Here is a 22,265-nt window from a genome sequence, read left to right as displayed (position 1 = left end):
GCAGTTTAAAACTGCACCCATAGGCTCTGCAATGGCAGACCTGAGACAAGTTTAAAGAGTTACTGGAGTGGGTGACACAATCAGTGCTTCAGGCCCACTAGTAGCATTTAGTTTACAGGTGTATGTAGTACACTTTACTAGGGACTTATAAGTAAATTAAATATGCCAATTGTGGATAAGTCAATGTTGCCATATTTTATGTCGAGAGCACATGCACTTTAGCACTGGCCATGATTGGTACAGTGCCCATTGTCTACATCCAGAAAAAATAAACACAGCAAAACAGCAGGTCAGAAGACAAAAAGTCACACGCGCTCATGGACTGCTGCCATCACTGTCACTCGCTGGGGGACTTCATCACCCAGGATCCTTTGCTCTCCCACGAGGGAGGAGCAAACCGGCAACCTGGCGCTTGAAAAGCACCCTTGGCCCCCGCAGAGAGGGACGCGCTTACGGACTGCTGCCATCACTGCCACTCGCTGGGTGACTTCAACACCCAGGATACTTTGCTCTCCCAGGAGGGAGGAGCAAACCGGCACCCTTGTGCTTGAAAAGCGCCCTCGACCGGCGCAGCGCGGGACGCGCTCATGGACTGCTGCCATCACTGCTACTCATTGGGGGACTTCAACGCCCAGGATCCTTTGCTCTTCCAGGAGGGGGAAGCAACCCGGCAACCTTGCGCTTGAAAAGTGCCCTCGGTTCCCGCAGCGCGTGACGCGCTCATGGACTGCTGCCATCACTGCCACTCGCTGGGAGACTTCAACACCCAGGATCCTTTGCTCTCCCAGGAGGGAAGAGCAAACCAGCAACCTCGCGCTCGCTCTTGAAAAGCGCACTCGACCCCCGCAGCGAGGGACGCGCTCACGGACTGCTGCCATCACTGCCACTCGCTGGGGGATTTCAACACCCAGGATCCTTTGCTCTCCCAGGAGGGAGGAGCAAACCGGCTACCTCGTGCTTGAAAAGCGCCCTCGACCCCCAGAGAGGAACGTGCTCACAGACTGCTGCCATCACTGCCACTCGCTGGAGAACTTCAACACCCAGGATCCTTTGCTTTCCCAGGAAGGGGGAGCAAACCGGCAACCTCGTGCTTGAAAAGCGCCCTCGACCCCCACAGCGCGGGACGTGCTCACGGACTGCTGCCATCACTGCCACTCACTGGAGGATTGCAACACCCAGGATCCTTTGCTCTCCTAGGAGGAAGGAGCAAACTGGCAACCATGTGCTTGAAATGCGCCCTCGACCCCCACAAAGAGGGACACGCTCATGGACTGCTGCCATCACTGCCACTCGCTGGGGGACTTCAACACCCAGGATCCTTTGCTCTCCCAGGAGGGAGGAGCAAACCGGCAACCTCGCGCTTGAAAAGCGCCCTCGACCCCCGCAGCACGGGACGCACCTGGGCCAAGGGAGGGCCGTCCTTGCCCGTCATTGCCAGGAAGAGGCAAGGCAGAGCCACCCCTCTTTCATCCCATTCCTGGAGTATACCATCACCTGTTTGCAACTCATTTAAGGTACTGTGCTAACTCTCTACGATATCTGTAGAGACCCTGTGATGTTAAAAAAAAGTCTGTGTCTTGGGATTCCCTGCCTGGCCGCATGATCGACCAACCAATTATTACAATTAGGAACGTGAACTTAACACTTGATGGCCCCTTGGGTAATAGTTACTTAGTGGGTTACTCCCATCAATCAGCCACAAACACAGTGGAAAATATGGGCAAAAGGAAAACTATGGAGGGAACAGGGGCAGGAAATGCTTCTAACGGGGGCCAGGTAAGGGGGAAAAAGGCAAGGAAATCTCACAAACACGCAGCTAGCAACTGTGTCTTGGACAGAATAGACACCCTTCTCAGTGAATGTGAAGGAATCTTAGAAGTGGAACCAACAGCGCCTCACAGCAATGACCAATCCCCTCTAAAAGCCATCAGCCCTCCCCGCTCTATCACCATCCCCACAATGTTCCATAAGCCCTCCTGAAAGGGGCTTCTACACACAGCAAAGACACACCACTGGAGTCTATGGTAGGACAGGTGAGGGACTCCCCCTCCCACTCTCCAAATCCCCCCACTTGCATTGATAAGTGTCAACCTGGCCTCTCGATCATCTGTGCAAATAGGTTTCCACCTTTGGAGGACATGCCTGATGTCTCTAGGGACGAAATGTCCCAGACATCTCATATGCCCTCCATTGAGATCACTGATGAGCAATTTCCGCCATCACATGCCACTTTCCAGCTTGTGAGTGCCCTTAGGTCTGAGTTAGGAACCATGACACACATGATAGAAGAACTCTCATCAAAATCCCTACTCTTAAAGGACATATTTTATCAGCAGCATGAGAACCCCTTGCCTGAACGCTGTTCACAAGCACTTTTAGCACGTAGGTCGACTGATAAGAAAAGGGGTTCATCAGATTGTGGGCCTCCCCCACCCCTCCTTCCAATTCTTAAGCATGTTCCACCTATTCCCAAGAACAACTATCTAGACAACTCCAAAGTCAATACACCCAAAAATCTCAGGTCCCTACATCCCATGCCAGACCCTTTAGCCTACCATTGGCAATACTTCCTCTTGTGAAAGCCCACCAACAGAGGAGTCACTCAGTCACCCCCATATGCGCAAAATGTTTTTATGGTTAATGTCCCCAGGCTTGAGCCAAAGAGCGGCCCTGAAAGTGAAGACTCTTTCATCAACAAAGACATTCACTGGATTCGCCATGTCAGGGGTTGTCGCTCACTAATACGAGACAACATCATCAGGACCCGGAGATGTGCGTCCCTCACCCAACCCCTGGACTGTATTGAGCTTACTATGTCTAAGGCCGAATTAGTCAAAAATATCAAAGCATTGGAGTATCATACCTGCCCACCGGGCACCTCATCTGTACAGTTCAGGTGGTCTCCAACTACTACAGGGGGTAGGCCACCTGCTATGCAATTACCCACCGCCTCAAGGGGAGGGACCTCTTTGAAAGCTATTGATTGACTAGAACACGCATCCCAACCATACCAGGTATCACACACCATCCCTCCAAATACTAAATATGGCCCCCAAAATACCCTACCGCCTTGCATCTACCTCAAGCCATTGGCAGACAGCCCGGGGAGTAAGGGCTCAAGTACCACTCCCATTGACATCCAGAGGGTCCAGGAGGTAGAACCCCCCACACCTGCATGCCCCAGTGCAGCCCAACCAACATATTCCTAGTAGTAATACCACCCTTGCTTCGGCTTCACACCACCAGCTGAAGATTATATCTTGGAACGTGGCTGGGCTTTGTAGCAAATTGTCATTGCCCCACTGGAACGAACTGATAGAGGGCTTTGACATTTGTATCTTTCAAGAAACTTGGAGCTTGGTCCCATTATATAAGTCGGGGTACATTTGTTTCTGTTCACCAGCTACCACCACAGGGAGAGGTCGCCCTTCAGGGGGACTGATTATCTAGGTGAACATCGCCTTGGGCTGCCGAACCGTTTTGCTAAAAAGTTCGAGTCCTGATATCTTGAGACTCACCATTAAGGGACCTGGGGAGGTATTCTTGATCTGTTAAACGTTTACATAAGGGGGACTAAAGTGGGCAAACCATCGCCTATTGTCATGATATTGGAACACACTTTAGTTAGTTGCCCGCCCCACTCTAGAGTTGTGATTGCATGAGATCTCAATTGCACTTTTGAGCCTCTGAGCTCAGAGGATGTGCTGGGGGTTGAGGATGACGCTAGAAAATGGGCTGTCCCCCCACTCAACGTACCCCCCATTTAAAGATGGTCCCAGCTAGCAATTCAAGTTAATGCACTTACCATGGAGTTTGGCTTAAGGGCAGCCAATGGCAGAACTCTATCAGATACCCTGGGGGCAAACACTTACAATAGAGTTAGCTCCCCTTCTCGCATTAACTATGTCATATTATACGTAAGGCTTTGGGGAAATATGATAGATACGTTCATGGGCACCACCACCGATAGTGACCACAACCCGCTCTGTGTGACCATGAAGACCCCGTGGGATGTCCCCTGAGTTTTTCAGAGCATTCAAACGTTATCCTATACTAAAGAGATTGTCCCCTCAAATTGTAAAAGGTGCCTAAAATATCGCAAGGTTTCCTAACAAGACTCAAAAATAGCTGGAATCCGGCAAGTCCTGACCACGAATACGCTAGAACTCCAGGACGCAGTCATAGGTATAGATGTGTTGGTAAACATCCCTACCATCCACTTAGCACAATGGAACAGCTGAGTGTATGCTTTCAAGCACCCAGTAAGAGTAGCAAGTCAGGTGTGCCCCAAATAAATCAGCACTCATGGTATACGAAAGATTGCAAGCATAAGAGGCAGGCCTTAGCGTTAGCAATTAGAAGTAAGAACTGCCCTTCGAATAAGACAGCAAGAAAGAATTATAGAACAGCTTTGCTTCAAACAAAGAATATGTAGGACGAATCGCACTGGCAGGATTTGAAGGATGCTAGTCTAGCAAAGGACACCAATTTATTTTGGACCCTTGTTAGCCGGCCCGACAAGATTCAGGCCTAATCCCCAATCATATACCAAGCCAAGACTGGCAAGATCATTTTGGGAAGCTCTACTCTGGGACAGAGGATATATGTCTGGAGGGGACATGTGACCCCACATACTCCCCCTTTGCTGGCAATACTAGTAAACCCTTTTCCTTGGTCGAAATAGAAGCCGCAATAAGAAGTACAGTCCCCGCTAAAGCTCCTGGACCAGATGGTCTGCCTGGAGATTTATTTCTCATAGACCCCACAAATTTGGCACAATATATTCAGTTACTCATTAATGCCATTTCCAGCGGGTCCCCAGTACCAGAATCTTGGAAGAGCGCAGAGGTGGTCCCGATTTATAAAAAGGTCCCAGACAGGACCCCTCAAATTATAGACCAATTAGTCTGATCCACGCAATGCAGAAGGTAGTGGGCAGAGTCCTGCTACAGAGGACCCAATCCTGGGCAGAGGATGGAGATGTCCTTTCCCACTACAAGGCAGGCTTTAGGGCCAGCACTGGAACGGTTGACCAGGTATTTAGGCTGCTCCTCATATATTGGAAAGTTGTGGTGATTGGCAAGGGCAGCCTTTATCTCGCATTTATCGATTTAAAGACTGCCTTTGATCTGGTATCCAGGAACAGGTTGTGGCAGATACTTGGAGACATGGGCATCCCTCCCCTATTCCTCAAATTACTGGTCCGATTACATAAGGGCAACTATGCACAGGTGAGATGGGGGACTCAAGGCCAGCTGACGGAACAGATTCCCGTCAGCAGGGGAGGTGCCAGGGCTGTGGTATGGTGGCCACCCTGTTCTCGTTATATGTGAACGGGGTGGTCAGCTTTTTGCAAGAAGACCCAACTGACGCTCCAGCCCTGGCAGGTGACAAAGTACCGACCCTCCTGTTTGCTGCCGATACCCTGCTGGTGTCTAAGACACCAGCTGGGCTGCAAAAACTATTGAACTGATTCCAATCCTTCTGAGATTCCCGGGGATTGGTCATTAATATTGGTCATTAATATCTCAAAGACTAAGTTCATGACATTCAAACCCCACAAATCATTTAGAAACAACCTCATGCTGGATGGGCCCCACTTGGAGAGAGTCAGTACCTTTGACTATCTTGGTATTTGACTCTCAGATAAAATGCTGTGGAGGGCCCATCTAGCCAAAATGCTTTTGAGCCACAAACGTGTGGTCGGGGTACAAGGTAAAGAACATTGCTGTTCGCAAAGCACACCAGTTGCTCCAGCCCTCACGGTTTATGATGCCAAGGCAGTTAGCTCAGCGCTTTATGGAGCTAAGCTATAGGGGTTTGACAATGTAGATGAAATCTACAGGTCTGAGCATAAGATTTTGAGCGACCTAGTGATGCTTCCCCATAACATCCCACTAACCACTAACACCCTTAATGTATGATCTGGGCAGGCGGTCGTTCAGAGATATATCGCTAAGCTGTATCCATTGCTTTTCTGGGCCCGCTTAAGGCCGTCACGGAGGGTTTATGGTGTGAATAAACCCCCTTTACTTCAACTTGGACTGTTGGTTGTTTTTTGTGTTAGCCTGAGAGTGCGATCGGAACTCCGTTCTTGGACATATTGATTTACCGGTGTACTCCGCCGGCATCGCGCCACCCCTCTACGGGCTAGGAATTCCAGAAGGAGTGTCTTGGCTTGATATATATATATATATATATATATATATATATATATATATATATATATATATATATATATATATATATATATATATATATATATATATATATATATATATATATATATATATATATATATATATATATGAAACAAACAACCACCTCCCACAGAAGCTCTATGGAAGAAGGCACGGACTCAAGATGGTTCCGGATTCGGCATCTTTTTATTTATTCAGGTCGCCCTCAATCCCAAGCACGAGGAGAGACGCGTTTCAGCCTTCAAGAGGCCTTTGTCAATATGTATATATATATAATTAAGTAGAACTAAAATTATGTTAACATTATTTTATATGGGTGTTTTTTAAGACCTTACCTTCATTATTTTCTATGAGAGGGAGTTGCAGTCCCTGTGGTTGACAATGAGTGGTGCTGGACTTACTCGAGGTGTGCGCTGAACTACATTTACAATATGTAAAAACACACCTGGGCATGGTATTTCACAAATTATGCAGGCAAAAAACTTTGACAACAAACCGCCAGTCTCTGCACATCGTTTCGATATTTGGATTATATATCATGATTGATTAATGATTATGTATCTTATGGTGTAATGAATTACCAGTTTTTCATACATTTGTATTACATATTACTGCTGTTAATGTGTTCACTGAGAAGTATGACAACATCAAATCTTTTTAAACTATTAAAAAAAAATCCTATATATATATTAAAAATATATGTATTCACACAAAAGAAATGTTTTTGATAAATTTGAAAAAAATGAAAAATAAATAATCTTTTGATATTAGTTTTTTAAATAATTGTTTGCTTTTTTAAAATTATTATTGTTATTGTCCTAGAGTTTTTTGCCCGAATAATTTGTAACATACCGTACCCCGGTGTGTTTTTACATATTGTGTATATTCCCTGTTATGGGCTAATTTATCCTGCAAACAGGGGCCCCAGTTCTTTCCCAGATACTGAACTACATTTACTACAGATTCGTGTCCTTTTTGGATGTGGCAACTTTAGAAGTAAGTAGCAATGAACTTAGGACCTGATTATGAGTGTGGTGGCACAGCCAAGAATATTGCAGCCTCAGACCATGGCTCCACTGCCAGGGATCGCAGTCCCCAGTGGTTGCGTCGGTCCCATGGAAGTCCGACCATCGCAGTCATAATAAAGCGGTCCGACAGCCAGTGCTGCGGTAGCTGCACTAACAACATGGGTTTGGCGATCCATGGACTGCCAAACTCATAATCAGTCTATTGTGGGTGGGTGCATGTCACTCCCCAGGCCCATCCCTAACCCTCCATTAAGCCTTCCATATTCCTCCGAAAACTCCTCCCATTTAGCAGTCCGTATTCATCACTTTCCAGCCTCTCTCTTATGTCCGTCCCACATTTACTGCTCAAACATATGATTACGAGAAGCGACTTTGCAGTCGGGGTGAAGATCTCCTCACAGAAAAAGGTAGGAGAAGCGGAGACTGAACCTACACTTGTAGGTTAGTGAATAGCATTTCAGAGTAGGTGGGTAATAATATTGTAGTACTTCTAAATGTACTGTAAAATGCAGTTTGTGAATAGTCTGCTTTATCAACACTTTGCTCTGGTTTGCATCAGGTTTTGTGACATTGCACTGGAGCACAGTGTTATTGAATCTGCCTTTAATTGTTGTACATTACTGAATGAGTAATCTTTGTATAGACATGTGAGCATAACATACCTACTAGGTTTTTCACACGTTTTTCATTGGGGCCAATAAGTATATTGCTCATGCAGTGAAATATGTGTATGGTATTCATGCACTGTACTAACTATCTCCACCACTTTTACCTGGTTCGTTAGTGTGAAGGTTTAGCACTTAAATAAATGTAGCAACTGTTGGTCAGGCATTGTTTGAATACCTAAAAGACTCTAATTCTTTCTGGCTTCTTAAAATTTGCTATTCTTTGGCCCTTGACAATGAACACGCATTGCTACACATCCATGTGAAGTTTAGTACTATTACATTTTTGCACATTTTGCCTAGATGATGGACATATAGGCAAAGTCACTGTTTGTGAATGGCAATATTTTGAGGCACAAGTAAATTATAAGATTTTGTTGTCACAGTGATATACACTGAAAACACTTCTGTCAACTGGGTCCTTTTTAGGAAGCTTTACAGTGAGTTATAGATAGTAACTCTTTGTTTCTTGAGATCCAGGGCTTTCTTCCAGTTCGAATGCTGAAAATAGACTCGGCCTAAATACTATCAGAATCAGCAGAAGGTAATACTGCACCCAGTAAATATAGCTGAAAGAAGGTCTTTGAAATGGGGCATTACACACTAATACTGCATGTTTCCCCAATTCTGAAATGCACACTTGTAAATATGCAGTTTTCACTATGTGAATTCGACCGGGCATTACCTGAAGAAATTTGTGTGAAAAAGTCCACGTTTTAATCACTTGTTGAAATGTCAAACAGCTTGTGATTACTGCAATATATGTGCTTTAATCCACTGCATTGTAATAGTTATGCACTGAGATTTGATGCATTATTCCTTTTGTTTTTAGCTGTGCTCACTTTATATTTCCTCAATTTTCTGCACTGGGATGAAAATCTATCCACAACCATCTATCATGCCTTCACTGGACTCTGCTACTTTACCCCGGTTTTTGGTGCTCTCATTGCTGATTCCTGGCTCGGAAAATTCAAGTAAGAAGAACCTTCACTGTAATAGTCAATTCTAATAGGTATCTGTGTGGTGTCACCTAGCGAGTTTTCCACATCATGTTTCTGTCTCAGGCTTTTGTCAAAGAAAAAAATGTACTGGGAGAGTGCCCTGTTGCTGCAGGATATTGCACTATGGAAGTCAGTAAATAATTGCTTATATTTTATTTATTTGTGTAGTGAACAACAAACAAACCTAGATTAATATATCCTAAATTCGCCTCATGCAATCGAGATTGGTGTAATGACATAATTTCACAATCACCAATCTTCATCAAGGTCTTGAAACTAGTGCTATCCAAGGGCTTTATTTATAATTAAGCAGGTGGGATACTCTATTCACTGTATTAAGGGGCCTTTACAGCCTGGCGGAGGGTTTTGTGGAGTATCCCATTGAGCAAACCCTAAATAATGACCCAAGTCTCTTGTATGCAAATGGAGTGAATTAATGCATTTTGTTTTCTTGATAAGGTACAAGTACTAAGTAGTCATTTCTGGCCTACATCAGAAGGCAAATCAACAAGCAGAACACTTTAAGCTAGTTATAGGACTAGAAGGCAAACAGAGCTTATATTAAGGAGTTTCTGCCCTGTGTTAGTAAATCTTGCATACGGATGAGAGCTGAAAACCAAAAGAGATCATCTTGAGGGACCATTAAGAGGAAGAATAATTAGTGCATGTTCATAAATTAATAATCTTATGGTACAACAAACTTCTGTACTCAATGTGGATCAGACATTACTGAACTGGGACCAATATCATTATCATAGACGTTAGTGGAGATGGATGTAATTCCACTCTATAAGCCACTACCATGATGGTATGTTCCTACTCAGAGCATTTGACAATAAGCTACCTCCATACAAACATTTATCTTCAACTAATTTCTGAATTATGATAAATAGATCCAAGTCGTAGAAAGACGTCAACTTACTTGACAAATATTTACACTCAATTAGAAATGTATTAAATCAATCAATCAGTCAATCAATCAATCAATCAATCAATCAATCAATCAATCAATCAATCAATCAATCAATCAATCAATCAGGGGTTTGTAAAGCGCTCTACTCACCCGTGAGGGTCTCAAGGAGCTGAGGGGGGTGGGGTTTGGAGGCGGATCCGGATTAGTCGAAGAGCCAGGTTTTGAGGTCCTTCCTGAACCTGTGCAGGGTCGGGGAGCTTCTGATGTTCACAGGGAGTTTGTTCCAGATTTTGGCCGCAATGTAGGAGAAGTCTCTCCCGCCGGTTCTGTTTCTGTGGATGTGGGGGACCTCTGCCAGGGCGAGGTTGGCTGAGCGGAGGTTCCTCTTGGGTATGTGGAAGGATACTCTCTCGTTGAGGTATTTGGGTCCGATGTTGTGGAGGGATTTGTAGGTGTGGGTGAGGAGTTTGAAGTTGGCCTTCTTCTCAACTGGGAGTCAGTGGAGACCTTGTAGGTGTTGGGTCATGTGCTCATGGCGCAGTGTCCCGAGGATGAGTCTGGCAGCGGCGTTCTAGATGGTCTGGAACCTGTGCAGGAGAGTCTTGTTGATTCCGGCGTAGAGGGCGTTGCCATAGTCCAGTCAGCTAGTAATGAGTGCGTGGGTGACGGTCCTTCTGCAGTCTGGGGGGATCCACTTGAAGGTCTTACGGAGGATGCGGAGGCAGTTGAAGCTAGTGGAGGTGACAGTGTTGATCTGGCGGTTCATGGAGAGGGAGGAGTCAAGGATGATGCAGAGGTTCCGAGCGTGGTCTCTAGGGGTGGGTGGGCTCTCTAGGGCTGAGGGCCACCAGGTGTTGTACCAGGCGGAGGTGCAGGGGCCAAGGATGAGGACCTCGATCTTCTCTGAGCATAGCTTCAGGCAGTTGTCCTTCATCCAAGCTGCCTCGTTCTTCATACCTTCCTGGAAACAGAGCCTGATGTCATCGGGGTTGTTTGTGAGCGAGAGGATGAGCTGGGTGTCGTCGGCGTAGTATACAATGCTGAGCCCATGCTGTCTGACGATGGTGGTGAGGGGGGCCATGTAGATGTTGAAAAGAGTGGGGCTGAGTGATGATTCCTGGGGTACTTCGCAGTTGATTTACATGGGTTTGAAGAGGAAGGGAGGGAGTTGGATCCTCTGGGTTCTGCCGAAGAGGAAGGATTGGATTCAGTCGAGGGCGGCTCCTTGTATTCCTGCGTCGTGCAGCCTGGCTGCGAGAGTGCGATGAGAGATGGTGTCGAAGGCTGCAGAGAGGTCTAGAAAGATGAGGGCCGTGGTGTGTCCCTGGTCAAGTAGCATGCGGATGTCGTCAGTGGCAGCGAGGAGGGCGGTCTTGGTGCTGTGGTTACTGCAGAATCCAGAATGGGAGGCCTCCAGGATGGAGTTTTCTTCTATGACGGCAGTCAGCTGGACGTTTACGAGTCTCTCTGTGACTTTGGCCGTGAAGGGGAGGAGAGAGATGGGCCGGTAGATTTTCTGGTCCGTTGGATCGGCTGCTGGTTTTTTGAGGAGGGGTTTTACGTCTGCCCGTTTCCAGTCGTCTGGGCAGATGCCTGATCTAAGGGAGGTATTGATGGTGCGTCCTAGTTCAGATGCGATGATGGTGGCGGCTCTGTGGAAGATGTGCGTTGGGCAGGGGCCTGTTGGGGCTCCTGAGTGGGTTTTCTTCATGGTTGCTGTGATAAGTTCGACTGTAGCGGGGTCCCAGGACGTGATGGTCGGCGTATCGGTGGCGGTAGGTAGGGGGGTGGTGCTCGTCGTTGGTTCGCTGACGTTGTCGTAGAGGGCCTTGATCTTAAGATGGAAGTAGGAGCTGAGCTTGTCGCAGAGTTCCTGGGAGGGTGTGACGTCTGTGGCTTCGTAGGTGGGTTTTGCGAACTGCTGAATGATGTTGAACAGTTCCTTGGCATTGGTCACATTGGTCTGGATTTTGTCTCTTCTGAAAGTCCGTTTGGTGTCTCTTATGTGCTGGTGGTATTCCTTTAAGGTGCTCTTGTGGTCGTTCCGTGCTTCCGTGGTTTTCAGAGTTCTGCATGTTTTCTCTAGGCGTCTGCAGGTGCGTCTGGCTTCTTGTAGTTCTGTGGTGAACCATGTGGCTTTCAGTGGGCGTTGTTTGGCGAGTGGGGCAGAGGGGTGCGAGCCTGTCAGCGCAGCATGAGGTCCAGCAGTGAAATTTCCTGGCAGAGGAGTTGTTGTCAGTGTCTGCGATGGGGTGGTATTGACGGACAGTGGTGTTGAGGTGCTCCTCTGTGTCCTTGCTCCAGTTCTGTTGTGGCGGGCGTGGGGCAGGTTTGGGTGCAGTGGTGGTGTTGAAGGTGAAATGGAGGCAGTGGTGGTCAGTCCAAAGGGGCTGGGTGGTGTGGCGGAAGCGGATGCTTGTTCCTCCCGCGAAGATGGAGTCGAGGGTATGACTTGCTCTGTGGGTGGGTGTGTTGATGAGCTGCTTCAACCCTAGGTTGGTGAGGTTGTCGGGAGAGTATTGGAGTCAGGGTCGCTGTCGTTGTTGAGGTGGAAGTTCAGGTCCCTGAGTAGCATGTAGAGTCCGTGGAGGTGATGGCATTCGGTGCAGCAAGCTCAGCGATGGTGGTTGCGTGGAGGATGCGAGGTCCTGGTGGTCTGTAGATGAGGGTGCCGCGTAGATTGGTCCTGGGGCTTGTCTGGGTCTGGAAGTGGAGGTGTTCTGTGCTGGATGTGGAGAGTCAGAGGTGGGTCTTGTGTGCGATGGAGAGTCCTCCTCCTGGACGGAGCAGACGGTCCTTTCTCTGGATCTTGTAGCCGTCATGGATGGCAGTGGCGAGGTCCGGACCAGAGTTGGTGTTGGTCCAGGTTTCTGTGAATAAGGCAATGTCGGGCGAGAGGGTGTTGAGTAGGTCCCAGATCTCAATGGCGTGTCGGTGCTGGGAGTGCACGTTGAGCAGGATGCAAGTCAGGGTTTCGGTGGTGTGTGCATTGGGTTTTTCTTCGGCGGCCGCGGGGGCTCTGTCGATGGTGAAAGATCTGCGGCAGGGTCTGCACGAGAATTGTCCGTGGGTGGTGTTCGGCGAGGATCTTGCACAGTGGCGTGTCTCCCAAGATTAAGTGCGTGGAGCGTGGCTGCGTTGTAGTGGTGAGGCCACGTAGAACCAGGGTCCCTGGTGCTGGTCGCGGACGGGTCGCAGACGGGCTTGCCTTAGGCGCGCCTTTGGCACGCCAGTGGCGCACCCACTGCGCGCGCCCGCTGCGCTACCGTTCAGCGGTTGGCATTAAGTGGGGGAGGGGGCGGCACAAGCGGTAGGGTGGCGGGAGCGAGGCTGTGTCAGGGGGTGGGCCGCAGGGGCTGGAGTGGCAGGAAAAAGAGTACAGAGTATGATACACAGTACAATGGAGGAACAATAAATTATACACACACAAGGACGAAGCAACTAAGAACACATGAGAAAAGGGGGATTACAATGCCAAAAACGAAACAGCAGGCAAAACGGAAGACACCTGGGGCGTGCTGATGGCGCAAACTCTACTTACGGAGGATCTCAGAGCCGGAGCAGTGCGACAGGGAGCCGGAGCTACTGGGGAGTGCTGGCCTGGACCAGAGGTCAAGGCATCACACGCGCTCCCCTGCAGCGGTCAGCATTAAGTAGGGGAGGGGGCGGGACTGCAGGGGAAGCAGCGGCGGGAAAAAGAGTAAATCAGATTAAGAAAGGATCTGGATAGAGACATTAGCCCTCTAGCAAAACCACACCATATATATCCTTTCCTTACCAGTGCCCGTGTTCCAGTTTTATCCACTATTTTTTCTTTTTATTAGCATAGCAAAGTCTTGCAGGAGAATGATCTTGTCCCAGTTGAACGTAATAGGTCCTTCACATCTTGCTTCTTTTATCGGATGTTCTTTCTGGGGATAGGAAAATATTTTAGTGATGATGCATAATGATCTTTTTTTTAAGCCGGTCCTTGTTTTTCCCACTCGGTGCACTCATTCGATATCTACTTATTCTCCTAGGTGTGAGAAAGGATTTTGTTAAATATGTTTTTTATATAGTCCAAGATGTCATTTTTGTCAATTTTACATTGTCCATCCTAATTAGGTGTGGGCGGAACTCATGGAGTTCTACTGAGCGGAATTCCACTGAGTTACCTTAAAACTCAGGGGCATATGTACAAGCCCCTATTTTCATGGGAACATCACTTTTTGTGATGTTCCTGTAGCGATAGGGGCCTTGCCTTATGTACAAGGCAGCGTTTAGCCACATAACGTGGCTTAATGCTGCCTTGTACATAAGTCACACTTTCACGCTATGTTTAGCGTGAAAGGGGCGTGCAGTGGGTGTTGCGGTGGGCATTCCACCGCAACATCCATTGTATTTGACGCTGCCCCCTAAGTACAAGGGTGGCGTACATAGGAGGCAGCGCCAAAATTAAGACCAGGAAAATCCTGGTCTTAAGTTGGCAAAACAAGGAGAAATGCATTATTTTTTTGCTTTTTCCATGTGTGCTGCCTTGTGCAGCACACACAGAAAAAGCAAAATGCCACTGTTTGTTTATGTACAGGAAGGTGTCCCTTCCAGTACATAAACAAACCTTTTTCAAAAATGCCATTTTGTAACTTTCATGTGTGCTGCATGAAGCAGCACACATGAAAGTTACAAAATGGCATTTTAGGATTATTTATGGGCAGGAAGGGACACCTTCGTACACATAACCAATCCTCCCCTGCACCCAGACACCCTTGCACTCTGGTGCAAGGGTACCTGCGTTGGTACTAAGTTGTTAACTTTAGCTCCATCTTAGGGGGAAATGCAAGGCTGAACCACATTCTTGTAAATATGGTGCAGTCTTGTGTTTCCGAAGTGGCAGAGCATGTCGTTAATCCCAGGAGGGTAACGACACGCTCTGCCACTTCATTGTACATATCCCCCTCAGTGAAATTCCGTAGAGTTCCACGTGCAGTGGAATGCCGCTGTATCCCAATTCCAAAGCATTGCTGTGCATTCTAACGTCCTCTTGAAAAACCTGACTGGGGAAATCTATACTGCCATGAGCTCCAACCTGTCTACAGACTAATGTAGACCGTGAAGTGAACCTCACAACACTAGCCCCCACAAAATTAGCTCATGTCAGAACAAAAAACAAGCCTGCATGTCTCAGAGTCACTGGCATCCATCTGCAGCCTCTGCCAGGACAAATCTCCCCCCCTCCACGGTGTATCTCAATCTGCAGGGCACAAGCACACCATAAGTGCTGTGAACACTAAATAAAGCAAGCAAAAGCAAACATCAGGCAGCGTCCTCTGTGAGAAGGGAGTGCACTGCAATGCAACCAGTGGACACGCAATCAATACACCCTTGGGTCGAGTTTACGCCACTCTGCAACTGCAAAACACAAAACACAAACAAGCACACAAGAAGGGTTTAGTGGCCCCAGTCCAGGAGGACTCAAATGTAAACAACGGAAGTGCCTCCAAGCCCTTCAAGCGAAACCACAATGTACTAGCCCAATCCACCACTAGGCTCGCAAAGCACACCATATGCACTACTCTTGGCATCCGTGTCAAGGGACAGAATGCATTCATGGGTACCGAGACTCCTCAGAGGATTTCTCCAATGTTGCATGCACAGTCCAGACACTCTGCGAGACCAATGGAAACAAAGTGATCCACAGAGTAATCTCTATCCACCGTGTCCTTTGCACAGTGTCAACTAGTCTGCATTGAGGCAGAAACCAAGGGGTGCGCTGTGCAGCAGCAAAACACCGCTTCTGGTAAACCTCAAGCCTCCCCGGTCCCACAAACTCAGCTATGTGGCGGCCACAGAGTCCCTGATGAACTCTGTGCTCCAAGCAGAGCGCAGAGTTTTCTAAAATACATGAACACCACCAGTGGAGGGATGTATGTCGTTACAACGCACACTTTTACAACGCATGCACTTACAACACATTTTTTACAACGCAAAATCCATTACAACGCATTGCATTACAACGCATGACACTACAACGCATTTTAAAAAACTACCTTTACAACGCATTCCATTACAACGCATACTACCTTTACAACGCATACCATTACAACGCATAATATTAAATTGCATTTAAGGTAAGTATTAGATAGTATAGGGGTAAAAATTACTTTTCTAACTCCAGGGGGTGCAACAGTAGGGTAAGTGTTGGATAGTATAGGGGTAAAAATTACTATTCTAACTCCAGGGGGTGCAACAGTAGGGTAAGTGTTGGATAGTATAGGGGTAAAAATTACTATTCTAACTCCAGGGGGTGCAACAGTAGGGTAAGTGTTGGATAGTATAGGGGTAAAAATTGCTATTCTAACTCCAGGGGGTGCAACAGTAGGGTAAGTGTTGGATAGTATAGGGGTAAAAATTGCTATTCTAACTCCAGGGGGTGCAACAGTAGGGTAAGTGTTGGATAGTATAGGGGTAAAAATTACTATTCTAACTCCAGGGGGTGCAACAGTAGGGTAAGTGTTGGATAGTATAGGGGTACAAATTACTATTCTAACTCCAGGGGGTGCAACAGTAGGGTAAGTGTTGGATAGTATAGGGGTAAAAATTACTATTCTAACTCCAGGGGGTGCAACAGTAGGGTAAGTGTTGGATAGTATAGGGGTAAAAATTACTATTCTAACTCCAGGGGGTGCAACAGTAGGGTAAGTGTTGGATAGTATAGGGGTAAAAATTACTATTCTAACTCCAGGGGGTGCAACAGTAGGGTAAATGTTGGATAGTATAGGGGTAAAAATTACTATTCTAACTCCAGGGGGTGCAACAGTAGGGTAAGTGTTGGATAGTATAGGGGTAAAAATTACTATTCTAACTCCAGGGGGTGCAACAGTAGGGTAAGTGTTGGATAGTGTAGTGTAATATTATGCGTTGTAATGGTATGCGTTGTAAAGGTAGTATGCGTTGTAATGGAATGCGTTGTAAAGGTAGTTTTTAAAAATGCGTTGTAGTGTCATGCGTTGTAATGGAATGCGTTGTAATGGATTTTGCGTTGTAAAAAATGCGTTGTAAGTGTAGTGCGTTGTAAAAGTTGCGTTGTAAAGGTTGTTCCCCCCAGTGGAGTGGTGTTCGTGGCCCACACCTGATCCTAATATTATCACATTTAGTACAGGTCTCAAGGTCCTAACAATCGTCAACTAATACCTAAATTTGGGCATTCGTAGCGAGAAGGTCCTCTTGAATTTGAAACATCTTACTCTTTTATAACGGTTATTTTGTATTCCACTTCTTCCCATCGGTGGGCTAGATGATCTATGTCAGTTTTTATTGAAGTAAGAGCCTCTTTAAGTCAAATGCAGAAAAATGTTAGTTCCTTGTCAGTTCTTCTCTCCATTCTTCTCTCAGGTCCTGGAACAGTTTCGTGTTCCTCATTTATTAATGTTTCAGGCTTCTGTTGGTGTACTACGGTTGCTTTGCCCACCATGTTTGAGAAGGTAGATTTACCTATGACTTCAGGTTGTACTTTCATTCAATCTGGAACTAAACTTGTTGAGCACATGTTCACCTACAAGTCATCTTGATGCTAAAGAAAAAACAACACCTGTATAGACACACAGTGATGTCAGTAAACGTTAAGAGAAGTGGTGTGTTCTAAGCACTTCAGAGCTACCTGTTTCTTTTTGTCCATTATGATTGGGTTTAGTAGGCATTATTTTAATAAAGACTTTTCAACTGCACCGCAAGTCGCTTTAAATCTTGTTTTTGTGTGTGTGATCTACGATATGTTTGGGATTAAGTTATTTACTCTGGACCTCCATGTTTATTCAAGTTCCACGTTTTACTCCAGATTCCTGCTGACTGAATAACATTCTCATCATGTTTGTGGAGAATTAAACAGTCCAGACTGTTTCCTTGGTTAGCTAGTGGTAAGTCTCTGCTAGAAATCAAATTGTTCTATCTTGTTGGCCTGCCAAAAGCAAATAGACACAAAGGGCATGATTTAATGTTGAGTTGTAAAGGAAGATACTCTGATTTCTGTAATAAGTGTGAAATATGTAAGAGAAACCACTATTAGGATTTACTAGGTCACAGTATGTCTATAGGGAAGTAAATTTGATAGGTAGATTCTCCTCAGAAAGTAGCATTCCTTTGGATATGGGAGATTTTTCAATACCATCAACTCAGTACTATTTCGGTATTATCAGAAGCTCTGTGAGCATCTATAAATCAAATCAAATGCAAACCTCCTGCATAGTGGCACTACTGCTTTATCTAGCTGTGCATAATAATGATTCTGACACACTTTAGTGTACCACTAATTTGCTGGTGCACAACTATAAGTTAATATCCTGATACCGTAATATGAACCATATAGGTCTGGCATTAAACTGAGGAGTTTCTGAGAAATATATATCACCTGCAAATCAAATTGGGAGCTGTGAATACTGTATTATCCTTTTAAACTGAAGTACAATGTTTCTGACATGTACTATTCACATTTCAACATCTATTTCTTAATCCATGCTCATACAGCACTATGTTTGGCGTTCTCTTACCATTTACTTACTTCCTTTTTTATCATTGACCCAGCACATGGTTTTTCCCAATTCGAGTATACACCATTACATACTCCAATAATACTCTAGAGTAATTCATTTGTGGGTGCATATTTCATGATTACTCCATTGTACCTGACCACGCCTGTCAATATCCCTGATAGAAAAAAAATATCTCAATTTTCCCTTCTCTTTTTTTGAATAATAGATGACCATTGCTACCTTTTTCACCATTCCATTACTCATGGTCTCCTGATGATTTTTCGAGATTTTTACATACTCCCTCACCCTTGGCATTCTTTATTCACTTCAAACATGATGACATATCTTTTTTTATAAGTATTGTGGCTCACTGCCTTTCTTGCATTTTTATTGAATTTGTTCCATCTTTACCTGATCATTACTGGCATTTCTGGGCTACAATATTTACATAACTTTTTCAGCTTGTTGTGACCCACTCGTCCTTGATCGGTATTGTGATTTCTCCATTTTCCTTTCTTCTGTTGAGTTTGTGCTCATTATTTAAATGCTGGCTGATGCCTCTGACTTTCTTCTAACTACCTGATTCCAATTGTTGGGTCACTTATCTATTAGGCAATATCTCATTACTCTGTGAGAAAGGCTTTTGCACATTTGTATTTCCATTCCTCACTTCAGTAGCACTCACAAATTCTTTCATCTACCAGCATTTCTAGAACTATTCTGCCCAGGCAATCTGTGAGGGTGCATCACAGAACTGCTTCTGACTTTACCTGTATTAGTTCACTTTTCCCCTCTGGTAGGTATTATACATGTGATCTAACCTTGCTGTACACCTTCCCATCTGTAAGTTATTTTTTTCACCAGTGATTCACTAATATTACTTGCATGGCATATCTCTCTGCAAATCATTGAGTTCTGTTTCCTTTATCATTTCTAGCACAGGATGATGTACCTATTCCGATCAACTGTTTAACTTTTACAGCCTTGATGACGATCCTGTTAGAATGAAACGTTTCAGCATTGTTTGCATCATCCTACATCTTATTGCTGTAACCCTACAGAATAATTGGAAGTTCTTTGATTTATTAAGGTCAAGGATTGAACAATGAATCGTTGGTGTCAAGTACTGGCATTTTCAATACATCCAATACAAAATGTATTCATTGTAGTTTATTAAAACCATGGCACATAAAACAATTGTCATGAATGAAATGTATAAACAATAACATATTCTGTATTTATTTATATAATGCCCCATATTAGTTAGTTTTCCAAAAATATAGGATTTTTTTTTCTGCAATGTTCATGAACTATACAAGCGTAAACTGAGGTTGATGTTCTTAGGTTAGATCAAAGCAATTGCTACACGTCTGCAAGAACAAATTCCCAGTGAATTGAACTTACATTTTAGCAGAGCAGGGAGGAGGCTCTATTCATAATGGATTGTTTTGGGGTGGAAATTAACCACTGTTTATGAGAAGTCCAAGGGATTTGCATGGGTCAGTGGCATAGGGACTGATTAGAATTTTGGCGGTCGGACCGCCACCAGCCCTTCAGTCCGACAGCCGAATTATGATACTGGTGGTCAGACCCACAGCTGTCAGACACAACACTGCCATCTCCTCCAGGATCATAGAGCCCAATGGTGCAGTGGTCGGAGGAGCATCCCAGAATGGCGGCAGTACTGAGGCAGACAACTCCGTCGGGATTATGATATCCCTTTCCAACAGCCTTCTCATGGCGGGATCCTCGAAATGAAAAGGTTGTCAAAAAGGGATTGGGGGTCCCAAACAGGCCCCCCAGCTGTTGTAGGGTGATGTAACGTGTCCCTGGGGGCTTCTGTAGTGCCCCACTTACCTCCATACACGGTGCCATGCACGACATGGTGCATGGCACACAGTGCACAAACGTGCAGAAGGTGATGCGTGGTGGCGGCATGTGATGCAGCCCTTGCAATGGCCGCAGCATGCCCCTACTGTGATACCGACAACAGTCCAGCCACCAGCCTAGCAGTCAAACCCAAATATGGCAGTCGGACCAGAGTCTGCTTATCGGGTAGTCTTCTGACCGCCGCAATAGCAGTAGGTGGTTCAACGGTCCGACATCCTAATCAGGCCCATAATATCGAGAACGTAAATATTGTAATACATAAATATTGTGTCAAAAATATCTACCACAAAAATATAATTTTCCTATACAAAGGAGGGTTGGTACAAAAATCTAAAAAAATATCGCTTTACACTAATATAATTAAAAAAGATACAAATATCGATTTTCTATAGAAATCTATAGGTTAAAATAGTAAATAATAAATATGTTAATATATAACATAACTATAATATAGAATACATACATTTAAGTTACATTTTACACTATATATAAATATATACTTACATAAACATACACACATACATATATAAATATATGTTTTCAAATTTACATATGCACACACATATGACATAACTCTACTATCATAAATTATATTTCACATTATACTGCATTTATTGTGTTTTTTAAAATTTACTCATACATATATATGTACACCTATATATTACCTACTGGCGGTCGCCAGTAGGTAGTTATAGTTAGGACCACGTTTCCATAGGAAATCCGCAACATTCTATTTTGAATAACTTTGGCGCCGGTCGACGAATCCTCGCAAATTTTTCAAAATAGGTGGGGCGCTACGCTCCGCTCCTACCCTGAAAGTCTCGGGGGGATTCGTCAAGCGGGGGCTGAGATAAAAGGGGGGTCCCAAAACGCGTTTTTCCCATGCATTTTTCCATAGGACCTTTAGACACAGCTACAGCCCGAACGGCTGAACAGAATTACTAGAAATTTGGCAGAGAGGTAGTCCTCAGGTCAAGGAAGTGCCTTTTGTAGGTTTGGTGTAAATCTGTTCAGTAGATTCTGAGAAAATAGCCTTTAAATCAATATATATATCTGAGCCAGCTTACGGTGCGCTTACGGTACGCTTACGGTACGCGTACGGTGGCGTGCGCGAGCGCGATTCTGATTGGCTCTTAGATCTTAGTAAACATTCGAATCGGCCGAAACCAGGAAGCGGCGGCCGCCATTTTCTCTCTCGCACTGAGAGTGTGGAATAAAATACAAAGCAGAAAAACATGTAAAGGGGCTGTTTGGACAGCTCCAAAACACCTAGCCTTATTGTGGGAGTCCCCAATGATCCCCCAAGGCCAAAAACCGAATTTTTATTTTTTCGCTAATTTCGCCGATTACGCTTACCGTACGCGTACGGTAAAAATATATAAAAAAAAAAAAATTATCCACACTCTCCCAACCCCGTGTGCAAATGTTGCCCGAAGGGCACCATTTGTGCATGGCTTATAAGTGGTGTGAAAAATTTAAATATTACCTTTCAAAACGAAGTGCATCATATGTCCTCAATGTGCGCACGGTGCGCGAAGCGCATCGTGCGTACATGGCCCATCTAGCGTAACGTGGGCACGCGGTGCGCGTAGCGCACCGCGTGCCCACCGTGCGTGCACGGCACTAACTGCGTAAAGTGGGCGCGCGGTGCGCGAAGCGCACCGCGTGCTCACTGTGCGCGCACGGTGCGCTTCGCGCACCGTGCGCGCACGGAACGAACTGCGTTAAGTGGGCGCGCACGCCACGAATGGCGTAAAGTAACTTAGCATTTAAAAAAACGGACAAATTCACTGAAAAAAACATAGGTTTCACACACGTTATAGTTAGGAATTAGCATTTAAAAAACCTTGCAAATTCACTGAAAAAACCATAGGTTTCACACATGTTATAGTTAGCGGAAATTTTACTGATAAAAAACCAATGAAATTCCCCCGTTATAGTTAGTGCAGGCAACTATAACTCACGCGACCGCAATCTTCTGCTGATGACATATGTGTCTTTATGAAAAAAAAATATTTGTAATATATGTATAGCTAAAAATTTATGGAAGAAGACATGGGCAAA

At 45.3% G+C, this 22,265-nt stretch overlaps 1 protein-coding gene across 1 annotated transcript in view; it reads left to right on the top strand.

Annotated features, from left to right (window-relative positions):
- SLC15A2 (solute carrier family 15 member 2) overlaps positions 1 to 22,265 on the top strand; it is a 452,967-nt gene that overhangs the window by 139,801 nt on the left and 290,901 nt on the right. The window contains exon 4 of the mRNA XM_085647327.1: positions 8,726 to 8,867. Coding sequence (XP_085503453.1) covers positions 8,726 to 8,867 — 142 coding nt within the window. The remainder of the gene's footprint in view (positions 1 to 8,725; positions 8,868 to 22,265) is intronic.

The sequence above is a fragment of the Triturus cristatus genome, chromosome 3_2 (genome assembly GCF_964204655.1).
Source record: "Triturus cristatus chromosome 3_2, aTriCri1.1, whole genome shotgun sequence".
Lineage (NCBI taxonomy): Eukaryota > Metazoa > Chordata > Amphibia > Caudata > Salamandridae > Triturus > Triturus cristatus.
This window is presented reverse-complemented; position numbering and strand designations above follow the sequence as displayed.